General features: G+C 34.8%; 1 protein-coding gene across 6 annotated transcripts in view; it reads right to left on the bottom strand.

Moving 5' to 3' along the window:
- Positions 1-1,899: 1,899 nt before the first annotated feature.
- Positions 1,900-17,151, bottom strand: part of Znf518a (zinc finger protein 518A) — a 28,772-nt gene continuing 13,520 nt past the window's right edge. For all 6 annotated transcript variants that reach the window (XM_048807057.1, XM_048807059.1, XM_048807055.1 and 3 more), the window contains exon 3: positions 1,900-8,494. In XM_048807057.1, the coding sequence (XP_048663014.1) occupies positions 3,914-8,368 (4,455 nt within the window). In that variant the 5' untranslated portion in view covers positions 8,369-8,494 and the 3' untranslated portion in view covers positions 1,900-3,913. The remainder of the gene's footprint in view (positions 8,495-17,151) is intronic.

The following is a 17,151-nucleotide window of genomic DNA, read 5'->3' as shown; positions in this document are numbered from 1 at the left end:
TTCAAGGAAGGTAATTTTCAGCATACTCCCTTGGATTTTCAAGATACTGAAAGCAAGTCCTCCATAATATTTCTTGATCACCTAGTTTTTAAATGAAGCACATATAAACCAATGAACCACAATCAACCATTTCTACTCTGCATTGTAAGGAAAATTTTTTGCTAATGTCATTTAATTGGCAACAATGAAATAAAAAATTAATTCCTCCAGCAAGTTTTGCCAGATGGGATATCAAGATACCTTGCCAAGAACAAGAACCCTAATAAATTTCTAAGGCAAATAATCGGTGTACTAACCCAAACAGGTATATATCCCAAGTAAGCAAATATCAATGGTAAAAAGGAATTTCATTTTTGAAAATATCTGTCAGCTGTGTGGAATTAGTGGGTAATATTCAACTCACCTCCATCATGTCCTATCCAAGATCTCTTATTACTTTTTCCTAACAACTATTTCAAATGAAAAAACTAGTAGCTATTTCTGACCTAACCTGGACATAATAAGTTCTGCAATTCTGCTTTTTTCATCATTTTTACTTCCCTCCCTAATTTGCATTAGTCTTGGCACACAGATGACATATTTACCCACTTATTGTTTTCATTACACTTAAGGTTTTTCATTATGTACTCTCCACTTTTACACAAAAATAACATTTACAGTGGCAACTTTATATCAAATTCAGTTTTTATACTTTGCAACTCAAAACAGATGGAGTGTATCACAAACCATCAAACTGGTATTTTTTAAATGCATACCCTACCCTAAAAGCACAGCTTTGAGGGACCTCAAGCAATAGTTGGTACACTATGACTGGTGGGCGAAATCTAAACTACTGCCTATTTTTTTAAAGAAAATTTTTTTTCATAACTTCATTTATTTTTATGTGGTGCTGAGGATCAAACCCAGTGCCTCACACATACTAGGCAAGCGCTCCACCACTGGAGTGACAACCACAGCCCCATTGCCTATTTTTGTAAATAGTCTTATTAAAACACATTCACCTTCATTTATGTATAGTCCCTGGCTATTTCTGCATTATAAGAGATGAGTAACAACAGAGACTATATCCAATAAAGCCCAAGTTATTTACCATTTGACCCTTTCCTGAAAAACAAACTGCTGACCCCTTAATGAAAATTTTCATAAAAACTATAGCATTTCAATCTGTGCTACTGAATACTCAGCAAGATGAAATTCTTTGAAAAGTAAATTACTTTTTAAAGTCAATGCTAAACAGTGGGAGGCCCACATCAATGGAAATGGATAAATAGGAAAATAATCAAACTAACTCTTGACTCTGAAGTTTGATTAGCTCAGTCATCTTTAGTCAAGAAAAATAAAGAACAGAGGGTTCTATTTATTTCCTACTCGACAATAAAGAAGTTCCAAGCAGGTTTGCACCCTTCAGAATAACCTAAATTAAAACCAAAATGTTCCCATATGCAACTGATTTTAAACGGTTTTTAAAACTTTCAGACAAATATATCACAACTGTAATTTTTCTGGAATGGCTACTCTGAAAGTATTTTTAGAGCATCACAAAGACTGGCAGGATAATTCCTTTTTTCCTTTCTAGTCACAGGAAGCAATGGCTCATTACAGATCTATCCTTAACACAGCATTTCAGTTTTACTGCTGTAGGGTATTGAAGAGCATAAGCCACCTATGGCTCACCTTGCCAGCACAACAGAAAAAAATATGGTAAATGTGACCCTTCTCAAACAAAATTTCATCTATGACTTTTTCTGGGGAAGAGGCTCATACTTTATTTTGTATAGTTCACTAGCATAGCATAAAAAACAAAAAACTTCACACACTTGGAAATATAAATAATTACCCATCAGAATAATGGGTACAATCTCCCATTAGATTTTAGCACAGTTAAAAAAAATTCTTATGTAAACACAAACTTAAGATAACTTTAATTGAAGAAAACATTCATCAACAAGGAACAATGAAATTAACAATGCTTACCATTCTTTAAACACCATATACATTATTAATATATACTGTGTATTTCCAATCAACTCCATTCTTAGGCTCAATTTTTAAGAAACACGATTTTACCAGGTTTTATACAAAAAAATACTTCACTAAGAAAGTAGATAAACTGCACAAAAACAGTACAAGTATAATGTGCATAGCAAGATAGCTTGAAGCATCTATGTATGGCTTTCTTTAAAATAAAAAACTATTAGGGGAATGGGCCCATTTGGGACCTTACTGTTACAGTTGACATATGTAAACTGTTTCACATCTTTTTTAGGCACTTGCTAACAATAGTGTTCAATCCCTGAAAAATTAATTTTACCTAAAAAAAATCCACATCTAAAATAATAACCAAGAAAAATAGAAAATAACATGGGTTAAAGTTTTACATATTCTCTTTAAATTAAACAACCAGTTTTATTAGTGCATGCACAGAACTAAACTAAAAGAAAATAAATTTTTTGTGACAAAACTTTCTGTGCAAAATTTACATAACAAAGTACAAAAAATATGTACAGATTTGTTATATACAGAAAAGAAGCCCTGAAGTTTTCATCCAATCAATGAAAATATCATTAACACTTATAGTAACAATATAACAAAAACCATACAACACACAATTTTGTAATATAAGAACTTCATTACCCAACGATCCAACAAAATTTGAAGAACTTCATTACCCAATGATCCAACAAAATTTGATCCAAACTTACAAGGTGAAAAATTTAAATCTATTGATTGTTATGAAAATGTTCACTTAGAAACTCCTTTGGGCATGTTCCTTAGGAATCCGTCCTGAAGTTTTATGAACTACCAGAGTCCAGTGTTAATTCTTCCCCATTTTCCAACACCAACAATTAGTATATATCTGCTTTGGGTTGTCCATTATACTGAAAAGTTGCTAACAAAAATGGTTTGTCCTAATTTGGACATGTTCAGATAATAATAGTAATTAAACTAACAAAAATATGATCTGCCTTGCTAATCATGCTTCAAAATATCATCTCTGTAAAAAAAAAAATGTTAATTTTCAAGAAAATCTATTCCCTTAGAAGTGTTTCTATGTTCCACGGTTAAGGGATGGCAACCAGGAAAAGATGGTCACTTGGTTTTTGGGAAACAGTTTAATTCAGATGAGCACACTTCTGTGCAATGGGATCATTGGAGAATATAATCAGCTTAAGGAAAACGTTGAAATTCTTTAACTGGACTTGAAACTAGACAAAGAGATTCTCTTGAGGCTGCCCATCTATTGCAATGCTTGACATGGCCATTTAGAAAATCAAAATCACATTGGGAGGATGTTCCAATTTTTGACATAGAAGAGAGCTTAACATAAAACAGGGTTTACTTGCCCCATACTCTGAGCTTTATTTAAGATGTAACTATAGTAAGTTAAAAGATACTTTCAAAGGAGTCTAATACCCTTTAAACTGTATTTAGCAAATGTCAAGTAACTTTTTTTACCCAAGCTCTCAGTATATCTTCACAAGTGAGGAGAAATTTCTCAACTCCATCATGAAAGAGCTCTCCATCTTCAGAGGAGCTGTATATATCAGACTTATAAGGCTGGTGGAAGAAGAGAGGGAATGGAGCTGCCATTACCCTCTACTAAGAGTCTCTAAAGACGTAAATTGGGAAAACTTTTTATCAAAATTTTCTTTAGCCCTAACTTCCCACAAACACATCTTTAAAAAAATCAAGGTACATCTGTGCTGATTAGTTTCTTCCAAAACTTATGTGTGCAACGATGGCATTTTCAAGTACCACACATAAAGCTTTTGCTCTTCCAAAAACATATGACTTTTAAAACATTTAATTTCAGAAACTATACCAAGTAAAAGCTGCATGTAGTATGGTACTTCAACCCAGTGTTTTCTTCTAAGGTAATGTTGCTTTTCTTTTCCTTGGTAATTACAATACCTTATTCTAACATATTCCAATCCCGAGTGGCTTCCATTAAATGTCTCTGCCCATGACCAGCCCAAGCGTCCTGATTGTCAAATACTCTACCACAAAACCAACAATTAAACTTAGTTTTCAAAACATTTTCAGAGGTAGTTTTTACAATCTGATAATTATTTTTGCTTGTCTTTTTGAGTGTTAATTTTAGCACAAACCTTTCTTTCACAGAACTAACATGTTTAAATGTTTTGTGCCTCTTGGAAAAATCATCATAAGTTGTTTTTGAAGGGTTGTAACAAACTGGTTTCAGTAAAGCATTCATAGTTCTTTTTGACAATGAAACTTTAAGTACACGTCCATTAAATTTAGCGACAGTTTTCATCACATTCACTACTTCTGGTGCATCTGCATCAGGATGATTTAAAACCACAACTGGTTGGTTTCTCCTAGGACATTTCACAAGCTGTTTGGAACTAAAAGGGAAAAGCCGCAAAGTTCTAACTGAATCTTTTGAAAGTCTAGGTCTGCTAAATCCAAATGTTTCACGAACATCTTCAGTTTTAGCCTTTTCTTTACACTTTCTATGCAATGATGATTTTTTTCTTGGAGGTTCTTGGGAACTATCCCTACACTTTCGTTTACAGTTTCTGTTTCTAGCTACAAAGGCAGTTTCAGAATCTTTATTTCTTACACTTGTTTTTATTTTTGAAAAATTTTGGGGGGAAGTCTTTCTTCTATTGAAATTTCTCTCAATTGTACAATTTGTCTTACATCTTAATACCCTGGCCTCTGAATGGTCACTGATACACACTGGTTCGTCAGAAGATTCAGGGCATGTTGCAGTAGAGGTTATAACAATTTCATTTGCTGGCATCAAATCATCTAATAAGAACGGTAAGGCATCTCTAGAAGATTCTGGCTCTTTCTGCTCTCCACCTATAGTCTGATTAGATGGTACACCGTCTTTCTGTGGTGAGGATGCAGAGTTGCTAACTAACAGATTATTAGCAGCAGTCACATTTAACACAGGGTTAAAAATTTTCAGCAATATTTTTTGTGATGTTCCTTCAGGTCTCTTTGGCTGTATATTTTGATAATAAGAACTATTTTGGACTAACTTAGGCTTAAGCAGCTCAGCATTATTTGGCATCACACACTTTAAAAAAACAGCTTGTGTGCCATCAGGCAAGAGGGTATAAGGTGGTGTTTTTGAAAAAATTTCATTCTGAGGTTTTACTGAATCCAAGATATTTAACTTTGTTCCCTGCTGCTCAGACAATGCATTGGGAATAGGAATAGCTTTCACTGAAGAACTTGCTGATGTTTTAATAATGTAAGGGCCTTTTAATGGCAATGAATTTTCTGAGCTACTTTTCATGCTCAAACAACTGCCAATGCTGGAACAAAGTGCAGGTGTTAGACAATTGTTGTTTTGTTCTACCTTTAAAAAAGGTGTTTTGCAAGGATCCTTGGTCACAGTTCCACAAACTTGAGCACTCTCAGTTTTTACACTAGAAAGACCTTCAAGTTTCCCATTATTAAATGTCAAAATCATCCCAGGCTTCTTGTTTAAAAGAGGAGGTACACCTTGCGTATTAACTAGTGGACGTGGTCTTCCTGAAAAAACATGGAATCCAGGCTTATTGGCAACATGCAGTGGTATAAAAAAACCTTTTGGAGTTTGAACAAATATAGTTTTTTTATGTTCTGAGTTTAGAAGTGGACTCTGCATATATAAAGAACCTGAATTTTGTGTAGTGGCTCGTAGTTTGTCCTTTACAAGCTGCTGTGTTATTATTGCATCTGACTGAGTCTTAAGTAATGTGCCAATACCTGAAATTCTAGGTGTCTTCTCTGAATCTCTCACATCTTGTGATACAGATAGCACTTGTTTTTCCTTTCCATTACATTTTAAATTCAGATCATTTGGGGGCACATCAACACCTCCATTACTAGAGAGAAGTGGGAAGATGCCTTGCCCTCTGAAGTCTTTGAAAGATTCAACTACTGTGCCTTCTCCCTCGTGTTTCTGAAATGACTGGTCACAATGAAGTGGCAGGCTTTGATTTGGAATGTCAGAGTCTTGTTTTACATCAGATTTTGGTTTTAATATATCTTGAAGCAACTGGTTTACTTCAGGGGGCAAAAATTCGGATGCCTGTTGGCTCTGGAGAGAAAAAACAGATGTAATTCTAGGCATCAGAGGTGACTCGACACTAGAAATGTCATTCCAGTTAGATTTTTCAGTTACACTCTCTAAGTTTTGGTTTTCATTAGTGTACAGGTTTTGTCCCTCAATGTTGTGTCCTTTTTCTAAAACACATTGTTCTTCAACTTCAGCTTTCATTTTTAAAATTCCATCTTTATCATTTAAAAAGCTGACAGATGATAACAGGCTATCTGGGTTTGAGCTCTCCTTCCTCACTAGTGATAAAGCTGTCTCACTAACAACTGGTTGCTGAACTGTTTTGCTTGAAGATTCTCTCTGAAGGTTTTCACACATTGCTGTTCCTGAAAACCTTCGACGTTTATTCGAGTTATTCACTTTTGAGTAATTATGAAAAGGCAATGATCCTTGGTTGGAGGACTCAACAGGTAACTCAGAGTTGACATAATTAATGCAATAGTTGTGCATATCTCCACTGTTGTATGCATTTGGTTTGGTAGTATGGTTGACTTTGTCTGGACTTTTAATGGTAGTACCTAACACCTCAGGATGACTCTGAATGATATGATTTCCCCATAAGTCAACATTATCTCTTGCTTCAACTTTTGTGGTCACTGACGTGGTAACCAATTCTGATGTTGTTGGTAAAGAAGATACACTTTTGCCATAATCCATTGTTGGAAGCATGTTATTCTTTTCTGATATAAAAGCCATTTCTTTCTCTGAAATTACTTTCCCTGAAAGTACAGGAGATGAACATGAAAATGGAGGTGGTTTCATATAAACTGTGTCACTTATCTCAGTTGTTACTCCTGTTAAAAATCCAGGTGTGTCCAAAGTCTGGGGCTGCAAATTAGTAGTACTGTCTTTTGCAGCATCTGAGTGTGAGGTGGGTGAGTATAAATTCTGCTTATTTGTAGGCAACAATTTTATTACAATATGCTGTTTTCCATCTACCATCTTGAAGCCCATAAACTTAGCACTATAGTTAGCAGGAATTGTTATTTTATTATTTTTCACCATTAATACTGTAGGTCCTTGTAGAGCAGTCTTCAAGAAACCTGAAGTAGCATTGGATCCCTCCTCAGCTCTATTACATTGCCCAGTGGACAAAAGAGCTGGTTTTCCTGACTCCAACTCTGCAGGCTTATCACTATTCTCACAGTGTAGTCTTTCACCCTTTTCCTTATTTAAATGTTCTTCACCAAGATAGCTCTGGTCTTCAGATTTGGTCTGTGTTTTATTTATTTTATTAAGCACTTGAGTGTTTTCTTCTATATTTCTGTCACTTCCATTAGTAATTTTCTTACGTTTCCAGAATGTCTTCCTTGATGCACCTATTTTATATCTTTTCAGTATTAACTTGAGTCCCGATGAAGTGTTTGCCATCCTTTTTTCATATTTGTCTTTTTCCAGTTTTTCTTTTGCATACAAGTGTTCTTTGTGCAAAGTTATAACATGTCTTATAAGATAGTCTTTACGGGTGGCACCATAGCTACAATATTGACAAGTGAAGGGAAGAGTACCAGAATGCACATGAAGGTGCTTCTGAAGCTCCCCTTTGGTAAAACATACATGATGGCATTTACCACATTTATAATGAACTTCATTATGTCTATGAATGTGCTGGACAAATGTGCCAACATCCTGGGTGGAGAATTGGCATTTTTCACATTGAAAATTACCATTAACACAATGTGTAGATGTGAAATGCTTTGTCAAATCCAATAAAGTATATACACGCTCATTGTTACAAATATCACATTTTACTAAAGTGCTCCTATGGGTTCGTCGGTGTTGTTTAAATATCTGGAAGTCATTTGCTGAAAAACTGCACATTTCACAAGGATATGAAGGCAATTCACCATGGTGCCACATTTGAAAGTGTTTCTGCAAATCATTTGGGCTATATAGAGTGCTGTCTTGGCATTTTAAACAGCTGAAATTGAGTATTTTTGCAGACATTTTTATACCCTCTTCTTCAGGTCTTTCACACTTATGAAGTAATATGCACTCCTCTACACAGCTCACAGTCTTTACACTGATAGATTTTCTTGCAGTCTGTGGTTTACTCTGAAATAATTTTCTATATTTGTCAACTTCACTTTTCACTAGGACTTCATTTGGAATATTTATCTTCGGCAAATCAATTTTCACATTTTTAAGATCATAATGAAAACTACTTTCTGAAATTTTTGGTCTAGGTACTGATCTGATAGGATCAGATATCACCTTTTCCACATCATTTTCTTTTTTAAATGTAGTTTGGTTTTCATCACAAAAAAACTGTTTCTGTTCAGATGGCATGATTTAATTAAAAATCTCAGTTTCTTTTGTTCTGAAAATCTCTGAAGTTATCTGTAATTTAAACAGGAAATGATACTGTGTCGAGACATCTTCAAAATAACCAGAATTTTCCCCACATCATTTCACCTAAAATTAAACAAAAAAAATTGAAATTTTCATCACAAAATTCAAAGTAAGTTTTATATCTCTACATTCATATTAGCAGACTAGAAATACTAATCAAGCATGTATATTAAAGACACAAACCACCTGTTAAGTATGTTAAGAAAAACTTAGCAAGAAGTAATCATTTAAAGTAAAACTAAAATTCATTTGGAAGTCAGGAAAGCATACTCTAGTTTAAACTCTATTATATGACACTGGGAAAGCTTCAGCTTCTCTGCACCTCAGTTTCCTCATTAAAAGAAAACAACAGCTGGATAAGTACCCTAGAGCTCTAAGATTTTTATAGTAAACTAGTTTTAAAACAGGATTAAAAAGTTATTTTTTGAGATAGGTTCTTATTATGTTGTCCAGGCCAGCCTTGAAATCCAAGGCCCAAAGGATCTTCCTGCCTCAACCACCTAAGTAGCTAAGACTACAGGCATGCACCACTATATCTGATGGAATAAAAATGGCTTCAGAGCCAGGCATGGTAGTAGCACAGGCCTATAATCCCAGCTACTCAAGAGGCTAAGGCAGAAGAATAACAAATTAGAGGCCAGCCTGGACAACTTAGTGAGACCCTGTCTCAAAATATGATTTTAAAAAAGGTGGGGAGCTGGGAATGCAGCTCAGTGGTAGATTGCTTGCAAGGTCTTGGGTTCATGCCCAGTTCTAGGGGAAAAAAAAAAAATCCTAACAAGAGAGCTCTAAAAACATACGCTCCAGTTATACCAGTTAAGCACACATGGCTTGTGCACACTATTAACTTTTACTTTTTCACTCACATAGTTGATCCTACACATATTACATTACTCATAAGGTAATTCTCAATCCCGAAAGATTTCACCCCGAATTTTCTATTTCCTTAGTTACCCAGAGATAATCTACATTTAAAACAAAAGCCTGATTCATCTAACACAAACAACAAAAAGACGACATTTACTATCTAAAGTTATCACTACTAACTGGTGAAAAAATAATAAGTAGGAAAAAATTGAAAGAAACAGAAATTTCCCTTATTCTTGAAGTCTGTCTACGACCTGGTCTGGTTTCCTACCATTTAGGCTATTTGGGGTTTTTTGGTCCCAAGTACTCAGGCAGATGGGAGTAATGAAAGCCTCTGGCAGGTTAGAATATAACCATTACTATCCACTTCCACTAATTAAAGTACCTATTGGTCTTGTTATTCTAACAAGTTTGAATCTGTGTTATAATCTCTTTGCTGGAAAAATGGGGGAAAATCAGTACTTCCCCTTCCTCCTTCACAAGGCTGCTATAAAAAATTGAGAAAATACACATGGCCAGGTGTGTGGGGGCATACAGCTGTGATCCCAGCTCTCAGAAGGCTGAGTAAGGAAGAGAACTAGACTCAAGACCACCCTGAACAACTCAGTGAGGCTTGGGATGTGATAGCACTTTCCCAGCATGTGTAAGGGCCTGGGTTCCATCCTCAGAAGGAAAGAAAGAAAGGAGGAAAGAAAAAGAAAACACACATAAAGATTGTTAAGAACCATTAACAAACTGTTAAGAACCATTACCTTCTGATTACCAAGTACATTGCTGAGATTGGAATTTGAGTACTAAAAGTTCAATAGTAAACATACAAAATTATATTTTAGAAAACTTAGATTTTCTTATTTTTATGTTCTTAAATACACAAGCAAATATTAGATAAAACTGGATAAGCTAAAGAAAATAAAGTATAAATCATATTAAGCTCCACTCATAATGACCAAAGATCTCATGTTTAAATTTTAGTTAATCTAAATACCTAAAAACTTCAGTGTTACAGAAATCTTTTACTGAAGGAATATAATTAAAAGTCAAATTGCTTTACAGATTAAAATATCCTTATATTATTTCTCAAATCTATTTTAGGCCACATCTAAAAAAGCACATTAATGTACATGCTAAACTAACAATATATATTAGAAAGGTGCCAGCTTACTGATTTTTTAATATGCCATGCCTAATATAGTAAAATGTTAAATTTTTTACTCTAAATATTGTACTGTATCGCTAAATGTAATTTTTACATTTTTTAAAACATTTTGTTCTTCAAAACTACAAAAAATAATAATAAAGGGATAGATAAAAGTTCCCATGTACCTGGTGGGCACTGGAATATTCCCTATAGAGCAGTTTCTCAACAATGACAAGCATCATAACCACCTATGTAACTTTCACCATATCAGAATCTGACTGTAAGGTTCAAACATGTGAAACGTTATAATTAAGGGTTCTCCGTTTGCCAAAGACCATAGTGTGGTATTACTACATAGATGGTATTACCTATTGCTACATATAGAGAGGACTATCATGGGGTTCATTACAAAAAGCAAACTACTTCTTATAGTAATATTACATGTCCAAAACTGTATTTCTACAAGTGCCAAAAAAAACCTATATTTTCATACTTCTAAATCCCATCAATCCCGTTTCAAATATCTACATAATTAAAAATTTTTCTTATAAAGTAACATTTCCCAAAGACTGATAGCCAGAGTGAAAATAGGCTTTTAAAGCAACTCAATCTGCCGGGTACTGTGGTGCATGCCTGTAATCCCAGCAGTTTGGGAGGCTGATGCAGGAGGATGGCAAGTTCAAAGTCAGCCTCAGCGATGGCGAGGTGCTAATAAGCAACTCAGTGAGACTCTGTCTCTAAACAAAATACAAAATAGGGCTGGGGATGTGGCTCAGTGGCCAAGTACCCTTGAGTTCATTCCCTAATACCCACTCTCCCCCCAAAAACCAACTCACTCTAATAAAAACTAATAAATACCTAATAAATATCAAGTATTTTGATAGGTGCTATGGAGAGATTAAAAAAGTGGTCCTTGCCCTACTGCATCTTTAATCTAAAGCAGAAAGGACGTGTACATTAACACATTGTTTATTCAGTGCTGACTATCCAGCAGCTCTTCCAGTATATAAACAAGAACAGAAAATATTAAGCAGGATGTGTGGCAGCCAAAAGAGATGCCATGAAGTCCACTCATGAAAGTACATGAGCTCTCCTCATAGGCAAGTTCTGCATATTCTCAGGCAGATCTGACTTATTTCCAACAATTTAAGTGAAATTGTGTTGGTTTCACAATCCTTAGCAAATGAAGAAGATTAAGAGTTCCTTGGCAGTGAGAGAGCAAAAATATTTTCAAAAAGGAAGAGAGGATACCATGAATTACCCAGAATAGTTAATACCACAGAGATGGAAAGCAGGTTCATTGTTTTTAGGAGTTGAAAGGAAGAAGGAAAATGGAACTGATTGCTTAACGGGTATGGGGTCTCCTTTGGGAAGATCAAAATATTCTGGAACTAGATGAAGGCAATGGGTGCACAGAAGATATATGTAATAAGTACCACTACAGTATATACTTTAAAATGCCAATTTATGTCATGTGATTTTTCACCCCAATAGAAAGGGGGGAGAGGCACAAAATCTTAGAAGCATAGCTAATTAAAGTAACATAGCTTAAGAACGAAACAGTTATACCTGTGCCAATAACCTGAGGGCATTCTACAATACAGAACTACTGATAATCATAATGGCCCCAAAACATATCAAGAAAGAGTCATATCGTACTAAGAATACCCTATTTAAGAAGGTATGAAATTATTTAATATATTTTAGCATATCAAAAAATTTCATCAAAAGTAAATGGGCTGCTCAGTACAATGCAACAGCACAACACACCCATAATCCTAGCCAACTAGGAGGCTAAGGCAGGAGAATCATAAATTTGAGGGCAGCAACATAATGATACCCTGTCTCAAAATAAAAATAAAAAGGACTAGGGGTGTAGTTCAGTGGTAAAGCACCCCTGGGTTCATTTCCCATTACAAAAAGAAGTTAGTTAGAAAGTTCACTTAGCATTTTCATTTCTCTGACAATGACAAATTATTTTAAATTAAGATTATTTAGCATGTGTCTATATATGCACATCACAAATGTCAATCTTATGGGTTGGTGTCACCTTTTCACATTCTCTTGACTTTCTATAAAAACCATCCAAATATTTTTAAAAGCCTAACATTTTAGGGTCTACACTACATTTTCCAGTTTCCTGCCATAATAGAAACAGCACAAATTTCTCTGCTAGACTATGAATTCCTATTATTTTAGAAAATATGGTTGGCTTGATTATGAATTTAAATACAGATACTACCTACAGCTTTCTTTGAACATCCATTTATGAAAAAGGCTGTCAACAATGTGACTCAGGTATCCAGAAGACAATGAGTACATTACCATGACCAGAGGAAAGAGTCCATATAAGAAAGTAAGACACTAAAAAACATCTTCAGTACTGTTTGTAAATATTTTTAAAAGTAGTATTATAGTAAATTTTATAATTCAAAATAATGAAGGGAAAGAAGAGTGGAGAAAAACAGTATATAAACACAGTATTCTTTTATTGGGCTTTTAACCAATTTTTGTTTCCACTCATTTTTATAGGCATGTTAAAAAAAGTCAAAATAACACAAATTTAGGGTGAAAAGAAGAAAGCCCCCTTGGTATCCTCTCCCTCAATGCAATTCTTCCATGAAGCACTGTTAACATTTTGATGAGTAACATCCCAGACCATTTTCTATATATTTATAACATACCTGTTTGCACAGAAGTTAGTGTTCTCAGTTACAGATGTCCAAAAATCCAACTCAGTCTGATCTGAGCAAAACAGAATTTACAACTACTGGAGATGTCTAATACACTAAGCTAAGAGGAGGCTTCACTTAGATATACAAACAATGTAATTAGTATCTGGTATCTCTCATTCTCTTGGCTTCATTTTCAGGTTCAAGGTGATACCAAGATGACTGGCTAACATCCTTCTAGGTACAAGACTAAGAAAAGAGCATGTTATTCCCTCAAAAGTAGAACATAAGTCTCAGCCCAAATTTTCTTAAGTGCCAATCCCTACAGTGAGATAAATTTTTATGAATGACCAGGCCTGATTTGCAGGCGGCCTTCACTGGAGCCAGAAGCATGTGAACACCATCCAATAACATGAACTGAGATTAGAGAACAGAGACTGGATAGTTCCCTGGAAAGAATCAGAGCATTATTATCAAATGAAGGATGGATAAGTAAACACAAAAGTCATACATATATATGGGGTTTTCTCAATTTATTCCTATGTAAATAGAATACTCTACATACTTTTGCAACTTGACTTCTTTCACTTTTATATCATAGACTTCTTTCCAGGCCAATGCCTGGAAATACCCTCTTTAATGGCTGCAGAGTATTTCACAGAACAAATGTATTCTGGCTTATTTAATGAGATACTCACTGGTAGGACTTGAAATCTTTTCCAACGTTTTGCTGTTATGAAGACTGATACAATTTCAGTCCTTGCATGTAAAACACCCTGCACATTTACCACTTAACTATATCCTGAGTCCTTTTTATTTTGAGACAAGGCTTTGCTAAGTTGTTAAGGCTGGCCTCAAACTTGTGTCTGGCAATGCATATTAAGTACTTCTGAAGGATGAATAGATTTACATTTATTCTCATCCCAATATGCACTTCTGCAGTCCTAAAAACTTGTAACATTCACAACAAAATAAAAAGTCCACACTGAAAATATAATTCAAGAGCTACTGGAAGGCTTATTAATTTCCCTGTCTATTGCATAGCTCTTACCTATTTTTCATGTTTCTCTCTCTCACACAGACAATGTGTTTTACAACTACAAATATTGTCATACCTAGATGTAGGATTATCTGTTCCTTGTATACTAAATAAGGTTCTGGATTTAAATCTCCCTTGGTTGCAAATTATATTTAAAAACTCAGAACAGGGCAAATTATAGAATCATATAAGCAAATATTCTATCAAACATTTTGTTTCATTATCTTAACAAGAAAACACAATTTTCAGGGATGATCCCTACAAGGAAAGTTTTGCTCAAAGAAGTTACTATGTAATTCAATAAGCCCATTAAAGAGAGTAAACTAAGCTACTGACTCATAACTATCTCTTTAATGAGGACATCTTTCATACAGTGAACCCAGAATGGAATGTTTTAATTCCTTGTTATAATTCCTCAGTATTACAAAGAAAAATAATGCAAGGTGAAGGAAGGCCCTGTGGAGGGAATGGAAGGCCATAAAGGGTTACCAAAATTAACTGGAACTGTAAGGAAGCTGGGATAGAAGACTGAGAAGGCCATTTGACACTATCCTTTCATCAAGAAAAATTCCAAAATGATGAGCAAAGCAGTGCACTTTTCTTTCCAGTAGAATGGACCAGCCACTCATTACCAATAAGAGGAGTCTCTGCAATGAAGGAGTCAAGTTTTAATTTACTGTTTTACTGAGGCCATTTTATGTAAGAATTGCATTATTTTTTTTCAAAATCAGATTTACTAAATCACCTTTCTGGTTTTTGTTCAGTGACTAGGGAAAGATGGGGGAAGAAATTCTGAAAAGCTAGAAACTGAACTGTTCCAATCTCTTTAAGTTACTCTACTGTGTAACTCAGGAGTCAAAATGGTTATAAAATAAAATATAGCAAATTAAAAAAAAATACAACAGATAGATTTGGCTTATTCCTTCCTTAATTACAGCTCACTTGAAACTTAAAATGACATTATGAAAAGTCCTGTTTCACCTTTGCCACCTCTTCTATAGTAATCTTGAGTTTTCATGTAAGTTCTCACTAACTTCAGGTTCAAATACAAGAGCTTAAAAAGCTTCACTGGAACATTTTTGCTAGACAAAAGAAACAAAAATTGTGAAATACTAGTAAGGGAAGAGACCACTTCAGAAAGAAATCCAGTTAGTCTTAAGTCTGATAACTATATATAACCATAAATAACTAATGTTAAATGTCAATATTTTTGTATGTGATTTATAACATGTAGAATACTGTATGACGGGAGTTGTGTCTTTTAGGTAGTTTTGGGTTTACAATTTACCCTCAAAATTCAAACTGTAAGCGTGCGGAAACAAAGATAATACTTGATAGCAACTTATACTAGGGTTGCCACCTGTGGTTCAAAATGTACTATATTTTGGGAACAATTCAGGTAAAGTACAAAAAGTAATGAGAAATTTTTATCGTAACTTTAATCTTAGAACCTATTTGGTTAATGCTCTTTTTATTATAGTTCAATCTCTACCCCACTAACAAGGATTACTGATTTTAAATGTGCTACTTAAACTACAGTATCATTACTTCATGAGAACTGACCAATACCCCTAGTCTTGAAATAAGAAAATTTCTAAAAGTGTTAAAATAATCTGGGGAACTTCCTGCATCAAGATGGCAAATTAAACCATTTAAATTCCTCCCTTTCCCAAGTACCCACTGAAATAATCAAACACTACAATAAAGAGAATACTACAAAATGGCTAAAAACTAGAAAAGCATTCTATAAACATATTATGTTTTGTTTAAGAAATGGACAAATACTGAACCAACCAACAACTACCATCTTTTTTTTTTTTTTTTAACCTGAGCTCTGCCTACTATGTTTCCCAGACTGGCCTCAAACTCCTCACTTCAAGTGATCCTCCCACCTCACATAATCTGAATACTGAGAGAAACTTCTTTTCTATCCAGCAATGAAAAATATTAACTACAATAAAAGTTACTGCAATAAAAATAAATCAAATGATAGAGTAGTCCCCACCTTATCTTGGGGAGGATATATTCTAAGTATCCCAGTGGAACCAAAACTCATGTACTGCTTTTTTCCCTATCATTACATACTTAGGATAAAGTTTAATTTATGAATTATATAACAAGAGACTGACAACAATAATAATAATACAATAGAAGAAAATGCGTTTTTTTTCCTTAAGACTTGAATTTCGAAAATTAAAGGCTCCCTAAATACCAAATAAGATTACCAGTAAGGAGAATATGAAACTCAATATCTATAATTTATCCTAGTAAAAAAAATTTTATAGGATAAAAATGAAACGCTACCTAAAATGTGATGAGGTAGTTATCTGAAATGGTATTCAATTTTTCATGAGCAACACCAACTTAAAACAGACACCAATATTAATCACAATTGTAAATGCTAGAAGACAATGATTAACAGTTTTTTGAGGGAAAAAGATTAACCCAAGAATTAATTCTATCTCCAGGAAAACTCTCATGTTAGGAAGAAACAATTTTAGAGATACAGATTCAGAGAATATATGACATATGTACTCTGTGGAAAAAGTAAATACTTCAACAAATTCAAATTTCAATCAAACTGAAAAGACATCTGTTGAGAGCCACAGCCAAAGGGGTCCCAGCAAACTTCCAGCTGCCAGCTGATTGGCTCCTCTGTGGTGATGCTCATTGGGCTGTTTCCCTGCCCTTTCAGACCATGGAGCTGCTCATTGGGGAACTCTTTTGGCTCTACCCACGCGACCCAGCCAATCGGCCTCAAGAGCAGGAGGAGTGGGGGAGGTTGAGGCTTGTGGGAAGCTGGTGGTGGCAGTTGGGCTCTAAGGGAATTCCTGAAGAGCTCGTGTGGTGTGGCCTGTGCCACCAAGTGCCGCAGTCTGGCTGGGCACAATTCACGAGCCACTTATCAAGCAGAAACTAACTTTATTTTTAGAACACACGCCACACCAGCTCTTCAGGAATTCCCTCAGAGCCCAACTGCCACCACCAGCTTCCCACAAGCCTC

The sequence above is a fragment of the Marmota marmota genome, unplaced genomic scaffold (genome assembly GCF_001458135.2).
Source record: "Marmota marmota marmota unplaced genomic scaffold, marMar, whole genome shotgun sequence".
Taxonomy (NCBI): Eukaryota; Metazoa; Chordata; class Mammalia; order Rodentia; family Sciuridae; genus Marmota; species Marmota marmota.
The sequence above is the reverse complement of the archived record's forward strand: the minus strand, read 5'-3'. Positions and strand labels throughout refer to the sequence as shown.